At 37.4% G+C, this 17,414-nt stretch overlaps 1 protein-coding gene across 1 annotated transcript in view; it reads right to left on the bottom strand.

Annotated features, from left to right (window-relative positions):
- Positions 1-17,414, bottom strand: part of LOC131154394 (mediator of RNA polymerase II transcription subunit 13) — a 65,410-nt gene that overhangs the window by 42,938 nt on the left and 5,058 nt on the right. Inside the window, exons 2-6 of the mRNA XM_058107128.1 lie at positions 15,789-15,893; positions 713-786; positions 474-613; positions 287-373; positions 31-118 (exon numbers count right to left, since the gene is read on the bottom strand). Coding sequence (XP_057963111.1) covers positions 31-118; positions 287-373; positions 474-613; positions 713-786; positions 15,789-15,812 — 413 coding nt within the window. The 5' untranslated portion in view covers positions 15,813-15,893. The remainder of the gene's footprint in view (positions 1-30; positions 119-286; positions 374-473; positions 614-712; positions 787-15,788; positions 15,894-17,414) is intronic.

Raw genomic sequence — 17,414 nt, 5'->3', positions numbered from 1 at the left:
ACTGCAGACTTAGCAATGAAAGAATGAAACCTTTCTATGCGATTCCTCAAAGCCTGAGATAAAGCAGCTGCAACCTCTTCTGAGTCACCAGGAGCCAGCCACAATCCAGATGCAACAACTTCCACAAAAATTAATTAATTCATTAATAAGCATAATAACATAATTACATAATATATTCACCTATTATCTGGAAAAAAACTCAAAAATGAGATTGATAAATTAAATACAGACCAAATTTAGCATCGGTAATCAGAAAAATATGTAAAGCAACTCATGAACAAAATACCTCTTAATCTAGATACTGCAGCTTCTGCATGCTCAACAACAGCTGAATGGTGCCCAGGAAGAAAAAGCCAGAGCTTTATTTTCTCATCTGTGTATTTTGTAAAAAAGGGGAGCGCTTGGAGATAAGAGACGGTCAGATATAAAAAAAAACATAGCACAAGTCATTAACTATTTATTCAAGAATTTACCAGGATTGTGTAAACCCTGTGATGGGTCCCAAGGTCCAACAAAGGAATTGGTCCATGTGCTAAGAAATCCCCCCCTCTGCAACTCCAAATGGGATGAAAGCACAACAATGGTAGCAGCATCATTCTGCTCCACTTTCACACTTCCCAAGTATGAAAAGAAATCCAACTTCAATATTAAATCAGAAGACATAATAAAGAATAAATTTAAAACTTCTACATTAACTGCAATGAAATCAAACCTTTTATCAGGTGGAGGGTTCTGATCAGATTCATGAGGGAGAAACTGGAACCATGATACATGATGAAGACCTCCCTGTAGAAGTAGTCAATAATATGGATATAAGAAGAAAATATTCTTTCAGTTGTTTTTATGAGGAAGGGGCAAAAAGCTTGCGTGTGTTTGAAAGCTGAAGAAACCAGGCAATGAAATATGCAAGTAACAATAAGACTCAATACTATATCCAAAAAAATATGAGCCATATTTTTGGTGCATGGAATCTGCTCATTAAAAGAGGATCAAATTGTTTTATAAGAACAAAAGAAGATTATTTCATTAAAGAAGATAGAATGTTTAAAAGAGGAGAATAAGAAATCCTCCTAAACAGATTAGGCAAAGAAGTAGGAAAAAGAAAGGATAAAACATCATTGAACCAACAAGGATAGCCAATCCTGTTGTATGTCAGGTAAACTTGCTCAATTAAAGCCCCCTCGAACCAACACAGCCAACAGAGGCTAAGTAATGAATCTTATCACATAACAAAGATATATTCTGGTTCTTCAAGAAAACATAAGTGCATCATGTTCCAGCCATAAACCCCAAAACACTGCGAAAATGCACATCTCCACAATACTATAGCATCCTTCTTCCTACTGAAACCAGAAAAAGAGATGCCCAACAAATTCTCCACCAAGTTCAGGCAAACCTAACTTTCTTCCAATAAATCAAAAGGAATGTTCCACATTTCCAGGCAAAATAATAGCACAAAAACAAATGGGAAGCTTTTTCTGAACTGTTAAAGCATAAAAAGCACACATCTGGAGAAAGTGTCTTCGAAGGTCTCCTACTCTGCCAACAATGCAACATAGTATAGGTGTAAACTCCATTAAGCACAACCTACAAAATAAAAGCCTCGACTTCTTGGGGAACTTTGGCCTTCGAAATTTTTTTATGGAGCGAAAAAGGAAAAATTAGCACTAAAAGATCACAAAGAAATTTGCAAGAATAAAATGCCAAAGAATCCAAAGACCAAGAATGACTATCTGCTCCAATGGAGAAATGACAATTGTCCAACACCGACAAGAAAGAAGAAAGCTTATCCACCTCCCCATCATTAAGGGGCCTACAAAAGTGGAAATCCAAGAAGACAAAGGACCATCCAAAACCAAAAAAGAAGAAATAATGGCATTATGCCTTGAAGTCAAGCGATAAAGACAAGGAAAAGAAGTGGACAACACGACATTATATATCCAGATATCTTCCCAAAAATGAATATGAGAACCCTCACATTGAACAAATTTAGTTTGAGGAATGAAAAGGGAAAAATATAAGAGTGAGACCTTCATAAACTCTCCAAATAACATCTTAATCCCAAGTTAGAATCCCAACCATTCACATGCTGTACAGGCTTACTTTTAGTAACTCTATGCCAAAGAGAGGAATCCTCTTAAGGTAACTGACAAAGCCATTTAGCCAAGAGGGTAGTGTTCTTAGACACCAAACTTTCAAAATCAAACATCCCTCCAATTAATACCCACACACCACAACCCAGCTAACCAAATTATCACCCTTCCCCCCTGCTGGACCAAAGGAAATTTCTTTAACTTTCTCAAGCTTACTAGCAATGCCATAGGAATCCTAAAAATAGATAAGTAATACAAATGCTAGCAATGCAGGCCTCAATCAATGTAATTCAACCACCTAATGAAAATAATGCACCTTTCAACCCATCTAAACACTTAGACACCCTCTCCACAACTGGATCCTAAAATCCACATGTCCTAGAATTACCACCCAAGGGGACCCTTAAATAAGCCAAAGGCCAATCCACAACCCGCTAAAAAGGCAAACTCCTCTAACTCTATTCACACTCAAATTACTAGCAGCAATATCACTCTTACCCACGTTAATTTTAAGCACCACACAAAAATATGGAGGAGGCTCAAAATATTTAAAAAAAAAAAAATTGTGAATACCTAAAAAAAACACAGTATCACAGAGATGAGACACAATCACTCCCTCCCTCCCCACTTCTTCAAGCTCCAAACCTTTCACCAACCCCATATCCACCGCCCTATAAACTATTCTACTCAAAACATCAACCACTAACACAAACAAAAAAGGAAAGAGTGATCAGATCCCCTTGTCTAACACCCTACGAAGCACTTTTTTTTGGATAATAAAAGAAGGTATATTAGATTGAGGAAGAGAAGTTACAACCTAAGGAGACAAGAGGTCCCCCTGAAAAAATAAAAAACAGAAACAAAACAAAAATAATAATAAAGATGAAAATTAAAAATAAAAAAACAAAATAAAAATAAAAATAAAAAATAAAAACTGTAAAGAACTCCTAAGCAAGAAAACCCCTTTTCAATCCCTTTCCATCATAATTCACCAAGCACTTTAAATTTGCAAGCTCCCTCTGACCCTTCTTTGCTTTGTACTCACCCCCATCAAAGTGCACTTCAATTCCACCAGCATCACACATTTTTAAATCCAATTTATCTATTAAATCTTGGGCTTCTAAACCCTTCCTAGAAATCACCTCTACTGGCATGGGTAAAATTCCATCATTGTACTGCAGTATCATCCAATCCATCATTCTCAAATATAGGAACCCCTCCAATCCTTCCAGCATGGCAGGATGTACATATGATAGATCCCCAAGAACATCACAGGAATCAAAAACATATCCATATTGTTCCCAAATCTCATCCAACAGCAAACCACCACCACAGTGAAAACTACCCAATGTCATCACAATCGTTATCTGAAAAATCTCCCCATTTCTTAGCCTCCTTTCCTTTGCTAACTCCATCGCTTGCTATATCGTTCACCTTAGCAAGTGTATCTTCCACAATGCTCAACTCTCCTTCAAAATCTCTCCTTACAATCTTTGGCCTTATCTCATTGGAATGCTCTCTTTTGCTTCATAAAATTTCTTCCTTTCCGTACCCATCATTGCATCCTTCTGACATGCATACACCTTAGGACCATTAGATATTTCAGAATTAAATCCTGAAACACCAGATTTCCTACCCAATTCAGCTTCTTCTTTTTCGTTAATCCTGTCAACACCAGCCTCTAGTCCCTCTGCAAAACCAGAATCAACAGCCAATCTGACACCTATTATTATCATCATTTTCTTCACAAACTGATTTCAAAACCAAATTAAAATCATCCTGATTACACTGAATGTTGATCCATTCTATGCTGATTTTGGAGATATGGAGAAAGATTTTGCCTTTCATTGACATCTTGCTGAATGCCAACCTCTCCCGTATTTAAATTTAGGCTAGGAAAAAAAGCTTGTACAGAAACAGGGTCATGCAAGGGAAGGACCTGAACACCCATATCCTAGCCCCGAGCCTTTTTAGATACAAGGCATATCTGTGAAATCCCAGACTTCTTTTGAATCCAGAGAAAGGCTCATAGCACTCTTGTCAAAACATTGGACCTATTCTATTGCATGGCCGAACTTTGTTAAAAAAAGAAGCACCACCTTTCTCAGAAACTTGGCCCAAATCCAGAATGAGTAGCAGCCGACCAGGCCAAGACTTCATAGCCTCATCATCCCCTTTCGTGGCCCTAGCCGCCTATGCAAGATTAGCAGCAAACACCTGAATCCTAGTTCCCTGCACCTTGTGGATGTTCACCTCCGAACAAGCAGCGCTATATTCTGGTAATGGCACCCCTGATTCCTTCAATCACAGATCAACCCCACAACTAAGACAATTTTTCTGATTGTGGACTACTTGAGCAGCCTTCACCTATCTTTCCTTCCATCACCGCCTTACTCCACAATCTGGGAGCTGAAGTGCTTGCAACACCTGCTCCTTCAAAATTGTGACAAATTTCCTTTGTAAATTCGCAGAACTCATTCGCAGAGCTTCACCATCTAATACCTTTTACACCCCCAGGAATGAACACTGAAAAATTCTTACCTTTCCCCCTCAGCCCTAATTCCAAAAACTTCGCCACCCTCGTCCACCTAATCGCCATCCAGCAATGGAAGTTTCCCTTGCAAATGCTTCTGGAGCTGCTTTCCAACCAAACGAAAGTTGATAGACTGCATCAAGCCAGGAAACTGTTTCCTTTCGAGAAACGTTATTCTCAAGCATGCACAGTAAAGGGATATCCTCATCTCACCCCTCCCTATCCATCTCAGATCAAAGGATTTTCCTTCAATCTGCACCGAACGCTTTAACATTGCCTCCTGCTAACACAGCCATCTTTGTGTTTGCGTGAAAGTGAGAGAGTTGTTACACGGGGGAAAAAGAGACCTAGCCTTAAGTTTTTAACAGTATATGAAGTTTGGACCTGTCAAAGAATAAGAAGAAGAAGCTTCAAATTTCTAACCCTGCCAAAACTCAGAACAAGCCTTCGAAGAAAAGTCTTTGAACTTTGGTACATCAAAAAATGAAGACATAAGAATGGAAAAGGAAACGTAGGTAAAGACCTAAAAGATAGAATTGTATATGCGATGCAGAAAAGTAGTTGAAGTTAGTGCCAAGAAAGAAATATGGAGAGAAGTAGGGGAAAGGAGAGGGGACGAAAAGGGAGATGTAAGGAGAGGTAAGAATGTACAAGGGGAAACACATGTTTAGCTCTCATATTCAAATTCACAAAAATCCTCTACAAAGCATTAAACCAAGATTTGGGTTCACCATTCACCATACAGAAAAGAAAACATTGGACATGCAATCCCTCATCCAAGAATGCTGCTCTCCTAAACTCCTTTCCAAAAAAAAATTTATCCAAGAAATTCCAACTAACCCTATCATAAGATTTTTCAAAATCCAATTTAAAAATAATCCCCTTCTCCTTTCTTCTTCGAATGTCCTCAACTACCTCATTAGCAACCAAAATAGCATCCAACATTTTCCTACTCAGCACAAACTCACATTGAACCTTAAAAATAGTTTTTTTTTAATTAAAAAAAGAAGATATATATATTGATAACAAAAGAAATTCATTGATACATTAAGAATGTACAAACACAAGAATAAGACATCTCCTTTGCATCTGGACCTAGAGTCTTATCCCCATCCATCCCGAACGTTGTGGCCCTTACTTCCTCCTCCTCAAAAGCTCTTCCCAACCAAGACATCTTAACCCCGGAAATTGTACTCCAATCTAATCCCTCAATCATAGGCCTACAAGCATCCATGTTAGGATTCCCAAATCAATTGGGATTTCTAATAATATGTTATGATTCCCAATGAATTCTATTTAATGTTAGGTTTATTTAATGTTGGGTTTTTTTAGTTAATGTGTTAGGATTCACAAATCAATTGGGATTGAGTCCTTTAAGGACTTGGATTGGGATATTTTACATTCCTAATATAAGTAAGTTTCCCTACCCTATATATATGTAACTGTACAGGGCTTTTCCATCCAAGCAATAACATAATTCTTCGCCTTTGGAAAATTTGGAGGCAGATCCCCTCGAAGTGATCAAACCCTATTTTCTCTTACTATTTTCCCGTCTTAAAATTCCCCCAATTTCTCCACAATAAAACCCTACAGTCTTATCATTTGGTATCAGAGCCGGCATTCTTGTGGATGTCGTTAACCTGCCAACAAAAGTAAGATCTTGGAATTCTTGATCTTTACTCAAACGCAGTGGCCTCAGAAAATTCAGCGGAGTCCCAGATGGAAGCTAGGCTAAAGGCAATATGTTTAAGTCTCAATTTGAAGAGATCCAAGCATCGCTCCCTAAACTACTTATTACATCTTCCTACAAAGAGAGAGACGATGATGCCTCTACATCAACTAATCATAGGGAGCAGCCAAATGTATGCGAAAGGAGGTTACCAAGGAAGCATGATTGTGGTCCTTCTTGTATGAAGGTTGAATTTCCTCCGTGGGACAATGATGACCCTACCAATTGGGTTTCTAGGGCCGAAAAATACTTTCGCTTTCACCACACTCTAGAAACATCTAAAGTTGAGATTGCTTCTATTAGTCTTAATGCGATGTTATTCAGTGGTACGGCTGGTTTGAAGCTTGTTAGGGGATGCCTTCATGGGCAGAATTTTTTTCAAGATTACTTGTCCGATTTGGGCCCATAAATATGAGAATATCAATGGAGAGCTTGCTAAAATACACCAAACTAGCACTGTCATGGAGTACTAGACATGATTTGAGGGACTATCAAACATGATTAAAGATTGGAATGAAAGTCAACTCGTCAATACATTTATTGGAGCTCTCCTACCTAACAGCCGGCGTGAGGTTATAATACGTCGGCTACAAACTATAACTGTTGCAATTTCCTTTGCACAGTTAGATGAAGAAAATTTAAGACGAACGACATCGCTCCAACAAGACCATTAGCAAATAGAATGTCAGCAACACTATCACACCATTTGCTCCTCACAATTCTCTTGCCAAATGATTGACTCAAGAGGAACTTAAAGAGAGAATGACAAAAGGTTTGTGCTAGCGTTGTGATGAAAAGAGGCACAAAAGGCACCATTGCAATAAAGGACTGTTGATGATTGAACCAGTGGAGGAGCCAAAAGAGGACCAAGAGGTTGAAGATGACACCCCCCCCCCCCCCCATTCAGATCAAGAAGGTATGGAATTTGATGATAATCATGAATCTACCACTTCTTCAGTTCATGCTTCAGCTGGTTATGCTAATCCTCAAACCACGAAACTTAGTGGCTTCATAAAACACCAGTTGTTACTATCTTCACTGATATGGGTAGTGCTAATAATTTCACGGACACTAAAATTGCTAAACATAGCCTATCCTATGGAGCAATGTGAAAATTTTGATGCGAAGGTTGCAAATGGAAGGACCTTGACATGTCAAAGCAACTGTCTGAAGTTTGAACTTACTATGCAAAACCATGGCTTGTATGTTGATTTCTTTTTGCTACCACTAGAAGACTATGAAGTGGTTTTGGGTATTGAATGATTAAGGATTTTAGGTGATATAGCTTAGAATTTCTCTAAATAGGTTATGAAGTTCGTCATGAATGGCCAGAGAGTGACTCTTAAAGGCAACTGTTGTGGTAATGTCACAACAATTTCATGCCATCATATGGAGAAGCTCCTTAAAAGGGATGACATGGTTGCTTGGTACAACTTTGAGCACTAGAGTTACAACATCAATCTTGCCACTTCAACGAACACATGATCACTATATTCCTCTACTGCCAAGTAGTGTCCCTACTAATGTTCGTCCTTATCGCTATCCTTATTTTCAAAATGCAGAAGTAGAAAAGATAGTGAAAGAAATGTTATATGAAGGCATAATTCAACCAAGTGTCAGTCCATATTCTTCTCTTGCCTTATTGGTGAAGAAGGATGGCTCTTGGCGGATGTGTGTTGATTATTAAGCACTTAATAAAAACACTGCGAAGGATAAATATCCTATCCCTATCGTGGATGACTTGTTGGATGAGATGGGAGGTGCCCAGCAATTCACCAAACTCGACTTGAGATCAAGCTATCCCTAGATTTGGGCACATAAGGATGACATTCATAAGATTACGTTTAGAACTCACGATGGCCATTACAAGTTCTTGGTTATGCCCTTTGGGTTAACCAATGCGCCTTCAACCTTCCACAGTCTCATGAATGACATTTTCTGAACATACCTACATAAGTTAGTTCTTATATTTTTTTTATGATATTCTAATATAGAGCTTATCTCTTGAATATCATTTAGTTCATTTGCGAATTTTACACAACACTCTTCGTGAGCATCATCTGTTTATCATAAAATCTAAATGCAGTTTTGCTTGATCACGTGTGGAATACCTTGAACATAATATTTCCCAAGAAGGTGTTTCAGTTGACCCTTCTAAAATACAAGTGATGACAGACTGGCCTATTCCACAAACAATTAATATGATGCAAGGATTTTTGGGTTAACTAGTACTTCAAGGGTTACGGAAAGATTAGTGCTCCACTGACCGCTCTACTGAAAAGGATGGATTCAAATGAAGTGAGGAAGCTAAACAAGCCTTTGTCAAGCTTAAGCATGCAATATCCACCACACCAATTATCGCCCTACTAGATTTCAACAAGGTGTTCATCATTGAGTCTAATGCATCAAGAGTTGGCATTGGTGCCATTTTAATGCAAGACAGGCGTCCCATTGCTTTTACCAGCAAGGCTCTTTCTCCATCCCACATCGACATGTCTGCTTATGACAAAGAGATGCTAGCCATAGTACATGTAGTTACAAAGTAGAGACCGTATTTAATTGGTCAATATTTCCAAATCTGAACTAATCACAAGAGTCTGAAGTATCTTTTAAAGCAACAAATCTCTCCTATGAAACAACAAAGTGGGTCACTAAGTTGTTGGGCTATGACTATGAGATTATTTACAAGAAAGGGACCGAGAATGTGGTAGTAGATGCACTCTCACAACTTCCTGAACAAGTTGAACTTATAGCTATTTATGTACATGCATGTACTACTCTTGAACAAATTAGGAAAGAATGGTGGCATAATTTGGAGACCACAGGTAAAAGCAACAAAAAGAGCCAACTTCAGTCCCTCCTTACCCTTGGGACTCTTTAAACTTACTATATAAAGGGAGGATTTTATCAGTGCCTAATTCAGCCCACAAGCGAACCATATTGCAAGAATTACACGCATCACTGACTGTAGGACACTTGTTTTCTTAGAACTTACAAGTGCATTTCTCAGTAATTTTACTGGAAGGGAATGAAGAGTGAAATCAAAAAATTTGTGATAGAATGTGACGTTTGTCAAAGACGGAAAGGGCAAACCATGGCAAGTAGCTTTCTACAGCCTCTTCCTATTCAAAAAAAACCTTGAACTAATATCTCCATGGATTTCATTGAGGGACTACCATCTTCTCAAGGTAAGTCTACAATTTTGTTTGTTCTTGACCATCTGAATAAATATGCTCATTCTTGTGCCATAACTCACCTTTACACTAGTATAAGTGTAGCTCATACTTTTGTTGAGAATATAGTCAAGTTGCATGGAATTCCTCAGTCTATTGTTAGTGATCATGACAAAGTCTTTAGACTTTTTACCAACAACTTTTGGAAGAAGCTTTTCCGTTTGCAAGAAACACAATTGAATATAAGCACTGCATATCATCCACAATCAGATAGGCAAAATGAAGTTGTTAACAAGTGCTTGGAGACTTATCTTCGTTGCTTTATTAGCGTCAAACTGAAGCACTAGATGTGATGGCTCCCATGGGTGGAATGGCGGTATAATACCACTTATCATTCCGCCATCAAGTTGACTCCATTCGAGGTTGTTTACGGTCGAGCTCCTCCTGTTCTTACTAGGTATTCAGCTGATCATCTAGAGTTGATCAAGTTGACAAGGAGTTACATGATCGAGACAAAGTACTTCAGCTCCTCAAGGAAAATCTTGTTGCAGCTCAAAATCGTATGAAACAGCTAGCTGATAAGCACCACAGTGAAAGGGAATCCTCAATGGGAGATTGGGTATTTCTCAGGCTACAGCCCTAAAGACAGATATCTGTGCCTGTTCATTCTTCAATGAAGTTGTCTCCTCGATTCTACGGGCCTTCTAAGATCCTAAAATGTATAGGCCCTGTTGCTTTTCCTCTTGGCTTACCAACAGGTTCTAAGGTACATCTAGTTTTTCATGTCTCTTGCCTCAAAAAGAAGTTCGGGGAGCACATTACTGTGCAGCACCACTTGCCTGATGTTGCACCTATGGGTGAGGTTCAAATGCAGCCACAAGTTATTTTGAATGCCGGGTGGTCAAACATAGAAGTCGAGACATCATAGAAGTTTTAGTTCACTAGTCTCACTTACCATTTGAAGATACAACTTGGAATACTCATCAAACCTTGGAGGAGAGATTTCCAAAGTTTATCGCTGCTCAGCTTTGAGGACAAGGCTGATTTGAAGGAGGCGAGAATGTTAAGATTCCCAAATCAATTCGGATTTCTAATTAATCTATTATGATTCCCAATGAATTCTATTTAATGTTAGGATTATTTAATATTGATATTTTTATTTAATGTGTTAGGATTCCCAAATCAATTGGGAATGAGTCCATCAAGTACTTGGTTTGGGATATATTACACTCCTAATAGGAGTAAGTTTCCCTACCCTATATATATGCAACCCTACGGGGCTTTTCCATCCAAGCAATAACATAATTCATAGCCAAAGCTTGGCTAATTTGGAGGCAAATCCCCTCAAAGTGATCAAACCCTATTTTTTCTTACTATTTTCCCCTCTTAAAATTTCCCCAATTTCTCCATGATAAAGCCCTAGGGCCTTGTCATATCCTCCTTAGTATAGAGATACTGTTATCAACACAATCAAAAAAGGATCCGAAATAACCTCACACTTGCCCATATCCAATTCTTTAACCTTATCACCCTCCTTAACCCAATTAAAGTTAGTCTTCTATTTCCAACTTCTCACTTCCTTAAAAATGGAACTTTCCAACTCATTCTTCAATGAAACTAAATTAATCTCCTCACTCTCCAAAAGGCTAACATCTTCTTCTTTTCTATCCAAGTAATCCAACTCACTCAAAATGCTAGCTTTCCTAATCCTAGCATCCCCAAAGACTTCCCTATTCACTTTTTTCAGGATCACTTTAAGATGTTTAAGCTTCTTTATAAACCTAAACCCTTTCCACCCACTCTCCAAGCCCTTACTCCAAGAATTCCTGCAAAGACTGAAAAAATAATGATCTGCAAAGACTGAAAAAATAATGATCCAACCGCATACTCCCAGAAACAAACAAAAAAAAATAGGGCCCCAAACAGCACATAACTCATCCAATCCTGAAAGTATGTCTAGAAGGCTGTACGCAGAAGAAACCCATGACCCCTGCCTTTCACATCTACCAAAACAGAAAGGGAGAAGAACCCAACAAAAACTATCAATTCTAGACAAGGAACAAGTATCCCACACGACAAGAATGCCTGCAGCCAAACCCTGAAACTCCCAGTCCATACATCTTCCCTCCCAAATTCTATTCACAACCCCCCATCAACGCTCTCAAGCTTTGTTCCCTCGATAAACAAAATATTAGAGAATATGTACTCAATACTTCCCTATTAAACCCCTCTTCCTAAAATCCCCTAAACCCCTAGTATTCAAACTATTTATCTTCATAATTTAACTCCTCTTCCCCCCCCCCCAAAAAAAAAATAACAATAACAATAATAATAATTGACAAAAGATGCTAAATTTTTAAGTTTTTTTTTCTCCCTCTCATAGGTTCTCTCAACCCCCACCACACCTAGGACTCAGAAGTTTTCAGAGCCTCCAAAGGAACTCATAGCCTTTCATCATTCACCGCCAAACCCCCAACCCCCAAAAAACAAAAAAAAAAAAAAAAAAAAAAAAGGTAAGAACACCCTAGGTATCAACTAGAATTTGTTCAAGAACAGGTGAAGTGGCCAAAGATCTCTTTTCAACCAAGTCTTGGTTGCTCGTGTTCTTAAGATGATCATCACTAACCTGAGCACCCTCAGAGATCTTCTTAGGAATACTTCACTCTATGTGCAGCTATTCATGCCAAAACTCAAGAGACATCTACCACAAGCTCATGGTCATCGTAATCAGTTTCAAAAACACTACTTGGGAAGATCAAATTTCATACACACAATCTGTTTCTAAACGGGGCAAAGCCACTGCTCTCCAAGCAAACCAGAGAGTCTCCTCCCATACCCCACACAATAGAAGTATAGAACAGTGTGGAAAAAACACGAATGAGATTCCCAACTACTGAAAAACATCAGGAAAAAATAATATTCAGCAAATAAAAAGTTGTAAGGCCTTCTAGCCTGCAGGCTGCAGAAGATTTTTGTTGTTACCTTCAACAAGTACCACCAACCAAACACAAGCTTTCACCATAGAAGGAACCTTAGCTTTCCAAACATGATTTTTACTAAAGAGAAGGAAGTATATGACTTATAATACGTGGGTAGAAAAATTAGTGAGAATAAATTCCAGAAGTACTCAAAGTCCAAATCCTTGTATCATCTCAATGGAAAGTCTAAAAAAGGGTGTATATCAACAATAAGCAATGTGAGCTCATCAACATCTCTATCATTAAGATCCCTGAAAAATGAAAATTTTGAAGATACAATCCTCCCCTCAACAACCAACAAATCTAAAATTGGAGCATTATGAAGTCCTGACAGATGATAAAGACAAGGCAATCTACAGGGGGAAAAAAAACACCACATCACCTCTCCAAAAGTCCTCCAAAACCAAACCTGAAACCCATTCCCCACTTTATATCAATCCCAAGGAAAGAACAAAGAAGAAAAATAATATGAAAAAACAAAGAAACAAAGAATCAAATCATTTGTTTGCCTCTCATCCAAACTCCTTGCAAAATGGAAATGCCACTAAGCTGTGTCCCCATGTGTAAGGAAAAATTCAAAAACAGAAGCTCTGGAGATTAGAGTCATTAGACAATTGAAAGAAAAACAAGGGAAAGGAAGCATCCCCAGTTTGATGATCATTTGTAAAACTAAACTCTCACCACAGCAGAACCACCATAACCATTTCCCCACAAAGGAGGCGACTTTTATAAAGGAATGATTTTATTAAAGAGAAGAGAGAGAAAAATAATACTAAAACAAAAGGATGATAAGACATCCTCCTCACCAAAAAAATGTAAAAATTAAAAACAAAGAAAAATGAGCATGATAAAGAATTTCAATCACATTGGAACACAAGAAATGAGTAAAGCACACTCCTTCGAAAGCTTCGAAAACATAAGCATACAAGGAAGCAAGAAAAACAATCTTCTCCCAAAGGAAACATGAAGGCGACTGTTAAAGATCTGGGCAAGCCTCCCAACCAAACACACCAAATCACAGAAATTGCAGCATGAGTCCATAAGTTTCTTGCATCCTTATTCCTTCCCAAATTCCAAAAGGAAGATGCAGAAAAGCATCCAAAGAGTCTAAGCAAACCCACTGCCCTCCAGCTAACCAAAGAGCTTAACACATACTTTGTGAGGATAACAATGCTAAGAAAGAGAGAGAGAGAGAGAGAGAATAAGATTCACTACCAATGTTACCTCGAAATAGAATGTTCCAATTTCATTGAATGGGAAGAATCACAAGTTCACAACTACTGTACATGCTCTAAATGAGGGACTTTATAGGTATAGTTGTAATAGCACTCATTTTGGATGGGATGTTGAGGTGTTTTCAAATCTAGAAGAGATTTTCTTTCATGAAATAGATTAATAATGACTGAAAATAAAATAAGAACATGGTTATTAATTATCCAATTTAAAAAATTAAAAAAATAAGAGAAAATACTGAATTAAAATTTTTAATCATTAAGTAAACTGCCTTTTGGAATGTCCATACCAATTTTTGGTTCACTAGGACGTTAGAACTTTCGGTAACCATGTTCATGACAAAGGCACATCAAACAAACATCAAGAGACAACATCTTATTAGGCCTTCTGGTCTGCTTTAGCAAGGCGATGCCTTCAGCCACAAATTTATTCAAACCCAACCCGTCCTCTCTCCAAGGCTTATAAGCCACCTCCCAAGTAACCAGACGGTCTCTTCTACCATTTCCCAAGCCAGACCATAGAAAACTCCTCGTTAACTCCTCTAATTTTGAAGAGGCTTTGAGATCGTAGCTTGCCAAAAAATGTTAACACAAGCTGGCACATTTATTTGAATTCAAAATTGTTGCCAAAATTTGAACACGAGCTGGCACATTGATTTGAATTCAAAAGTGTTGAAGACTGTAAGGTTGAAAGTATGATGACTTAAAAGCTATTCTCTAATGGCTGAAAGCGTACTAGAAGATTCAAATTAATTTATAGTTCAATTTTGCAATGCACACACACACATATTCAAATTATCAGATTTTGAATTCAATTCACGCAACTTCAAAGAACTAAATTGCCAAAGATATTTTTGGGAAGGCTTCAAGCCTTAAACCGCCAAGTACTTGGAATTTCAACTACAACATTCACACTAAAAGAACATTAAAAAAAATTAGAAGAAAATAAAAAACTGATTTAAAACGTGAAGAAAGAGAATCAAGAACTACAATGAATGAACCTGATTCAGCTACACAATGGGACAACTCTCCTTACTCCTATTGCACACACAATTAGTTATCCCACCTTGTGGGATGTTGAACATTGTAAAAGGACTAATGTCCTTGAGTGAACTATTAAACTGCTGCTTGGTAAGGGGTGTGTGACCTTAATTGCTGTTTTTGCATGGGGGATGTGAAGAACATTGTACTTGTCTTGATCTTTTCAATGAAAAAGATTGGCAAGAGAAATTCTTACAAAAGAGCCTTGATGAATGCACACGCCAGGTTTTTCAAAACAACTATAAATCTTATTTGCACTTCTAACTTATTCTCCTTATTTTCAGCACTTAGTATAGTTTTGCAGTAGCTTACTTGTCATTGTTTGCAATTCAAGTAGGACTTGGATTAATTTTCTTCAATTCAAGTAGAACTCGGATTAATTTTATTCTTCTTCTTCTTCTTCTTCTTTGCACTTCTTCTCCCTTACTCTCTTTATTTACAGCACTTAGTATAGTTTGTGGTTGCTTACTTGTCCTTGTTTGCAAATTCAAAAACAGCACACCTCAAGGAGCTTTCCTCTCCTTCTTCATCCTAAAACCTCTAAATCAAAGGAGACAGAAGTTATCCAAAGAAGGTGGACAAAGTAATGCTCACCAAGGATAGAAAACAAAAACTGCTCAAAATATTCCACAAAAAAGGAACATTGCAGAATCTGTACCCAATCATATCCCTAATTTATGAACAGCTACATAAAGTACTTCCATGAGAGGTTCCTCTATTGCACAGATACTGCAAAATATAATAGAAATTTTCAAAAATAAAATAAAACAAAAATAAAAATAAAAAATAGGACGCTATGATTCTTCAGCTAAGTTTCAAGATGAATAAAATAAAATATAAAAAAAAAAACAAAAAAACAGGACCTATAACAAATGACATGTGAAACTGAATCCATATACATAACAATAAGCAAATAAATATACGAAACAAATTATCTCTTAAATGAAAGAGCTATTGAAGTTGGAAAATGTAGGAAAGCTTCTTAAGTAGGATAGTGTAAGAAACGTACTATTTTGAACACATTTGTCCACATTACTTGAATATGCTGAGGCTTCAACTGCACTTCAATCCTTATGCTCGGATAAATATATTGAAAGCCCAAGCATAAGTACTCCTGCAAATACAGTACAGATTGTTCAAATGAATACAGGTCAATTCAGCAAGAAAACAGCTTCAAAAAATTCTGCTGAACAATCAATACTTAGCAGAGTACAAACATATCCACTTAAAAAGAATTGTTGAGTAAAGTCAACATGAGGCAGAAGAGTTAACTAACTCACTCCTCCTTACTGGTGCACTACTTGACCTGTGTTTCAAATGCCCAAACCATCTAAGCTATCATCCTCTTATCTTATGCTGGTGCTATGTTAGTATTATAAATATTTTCATTCCTTAATTTATCCTCTAATCTTATACCACTCATCCACCTTAACATTTGCATTCAAAAACTTCTACTTTTTGGATATGTTATTTCTTAGTTGCCCAACATTCTGATCTATATAGCTGGTCTTATAGTCATTCCATAGAACTTTGCTTTTAATTTTAAGGGTATTTTATGATCGCATAGCATGCTTGAAGCACTCCTTTGTTTTACCCAACCTACTTTAACTCTCTGTATTGCATTCTTTTCAAGCTCTTGTTCCGCTTGCATGGTAGATCCAAGGTTTGAAAAATAGTAGCGCTATTAATTTTTTAATTATAAAAAGTTTAATCTTTTCACCGGTCAAGCAAACTTCTTTTCCTCCTTTTATGTCAAATATATAGGAGATCAAACAAATGGTTACACAAGATGTAGATTCATCCTTGGTGGCAACAAGTCTTCATACATGTGGTGGAAGAAGGTTCTCACTTTTTTCATCCTGATAGAAATCAGTTTACTTCAATTTTAAATAAAATTTAAGATTAGATGCTGCAGAGTAGAAGGCCTTTCAAGGCTTTATCTAAAGATGTATGCCTTTTTGTTTGAAATTTCAGAACCTGCTTCTCACCAGTTCCTTCATTGCTTCTTTTCATGGAGGGTGTGGAATAATCTTTTTGGCTTATTTAGAGAGAGTTGGGTGTGTCCGGAGTCGGTGGAGAACTTGCTGGCTATTTCATTTTTGGGTTTTGGAAGGGGTAAAAGATGGTTTGGCTTTGTAGAGGTGTACAGTTTTTGCAGTTTTGTGGGGGATTTGGTTGGAGCAGAATGCTCATATTTTTACGGGAAAGAGGATGCCTTTGTGCTTTGGGATAGGATTAAGTATCTGGCCTCCTTGTGGGCTTTTGCAGCAGGATGTTTCAGAATCGAAGGGATTTCCTTTTCCAATTTACAGTGCAAATTGGCTCACTGTGCTGTTTTGATTTCTTTTAAATCTTTTTGGCTTTTTGTTCTCATAACTTTCAAGGAGGATTCCTTATGCTCCTAATTGTACTTCTTCTCCTCCTTATTTTTCAATCAAACAAAAAATAAATAAATAAACTTAGAATTTTTTATAAATTTGAACTCCCAATTGGTGAAGTTTCAGCATTTTCAGTTTTCATAGACTGTATGATGAGTGGGGAAAAGTTTATTTTGCTATAGTGCGCCCAAAAACTAAACTGATTCGACCATAGAACAACCAACAATGACAATCCTGTACACGGTAAAATGGGAGTG

This window comes from Malania oleifera, chromosome 4 (assembly GCF_029873635.1).
Source record: "Malania oleifera isolate guangnan ecotype guangnan chromosome 4, ASM2987363v1, whole genome shotgun sequence".
Classification (NCBI taxonomy): domain Eukaryota; kingdom Viridiplantae; phylum Streptophyta; class Magnoliopsida; order Santalales; family Ximeniaceae; genus Malania; species Malania oleifera.
Note: the sequence above shows the minus strand (reverse complement) of the source record. Positions and strands in the feature narration are given on the sequence as shown.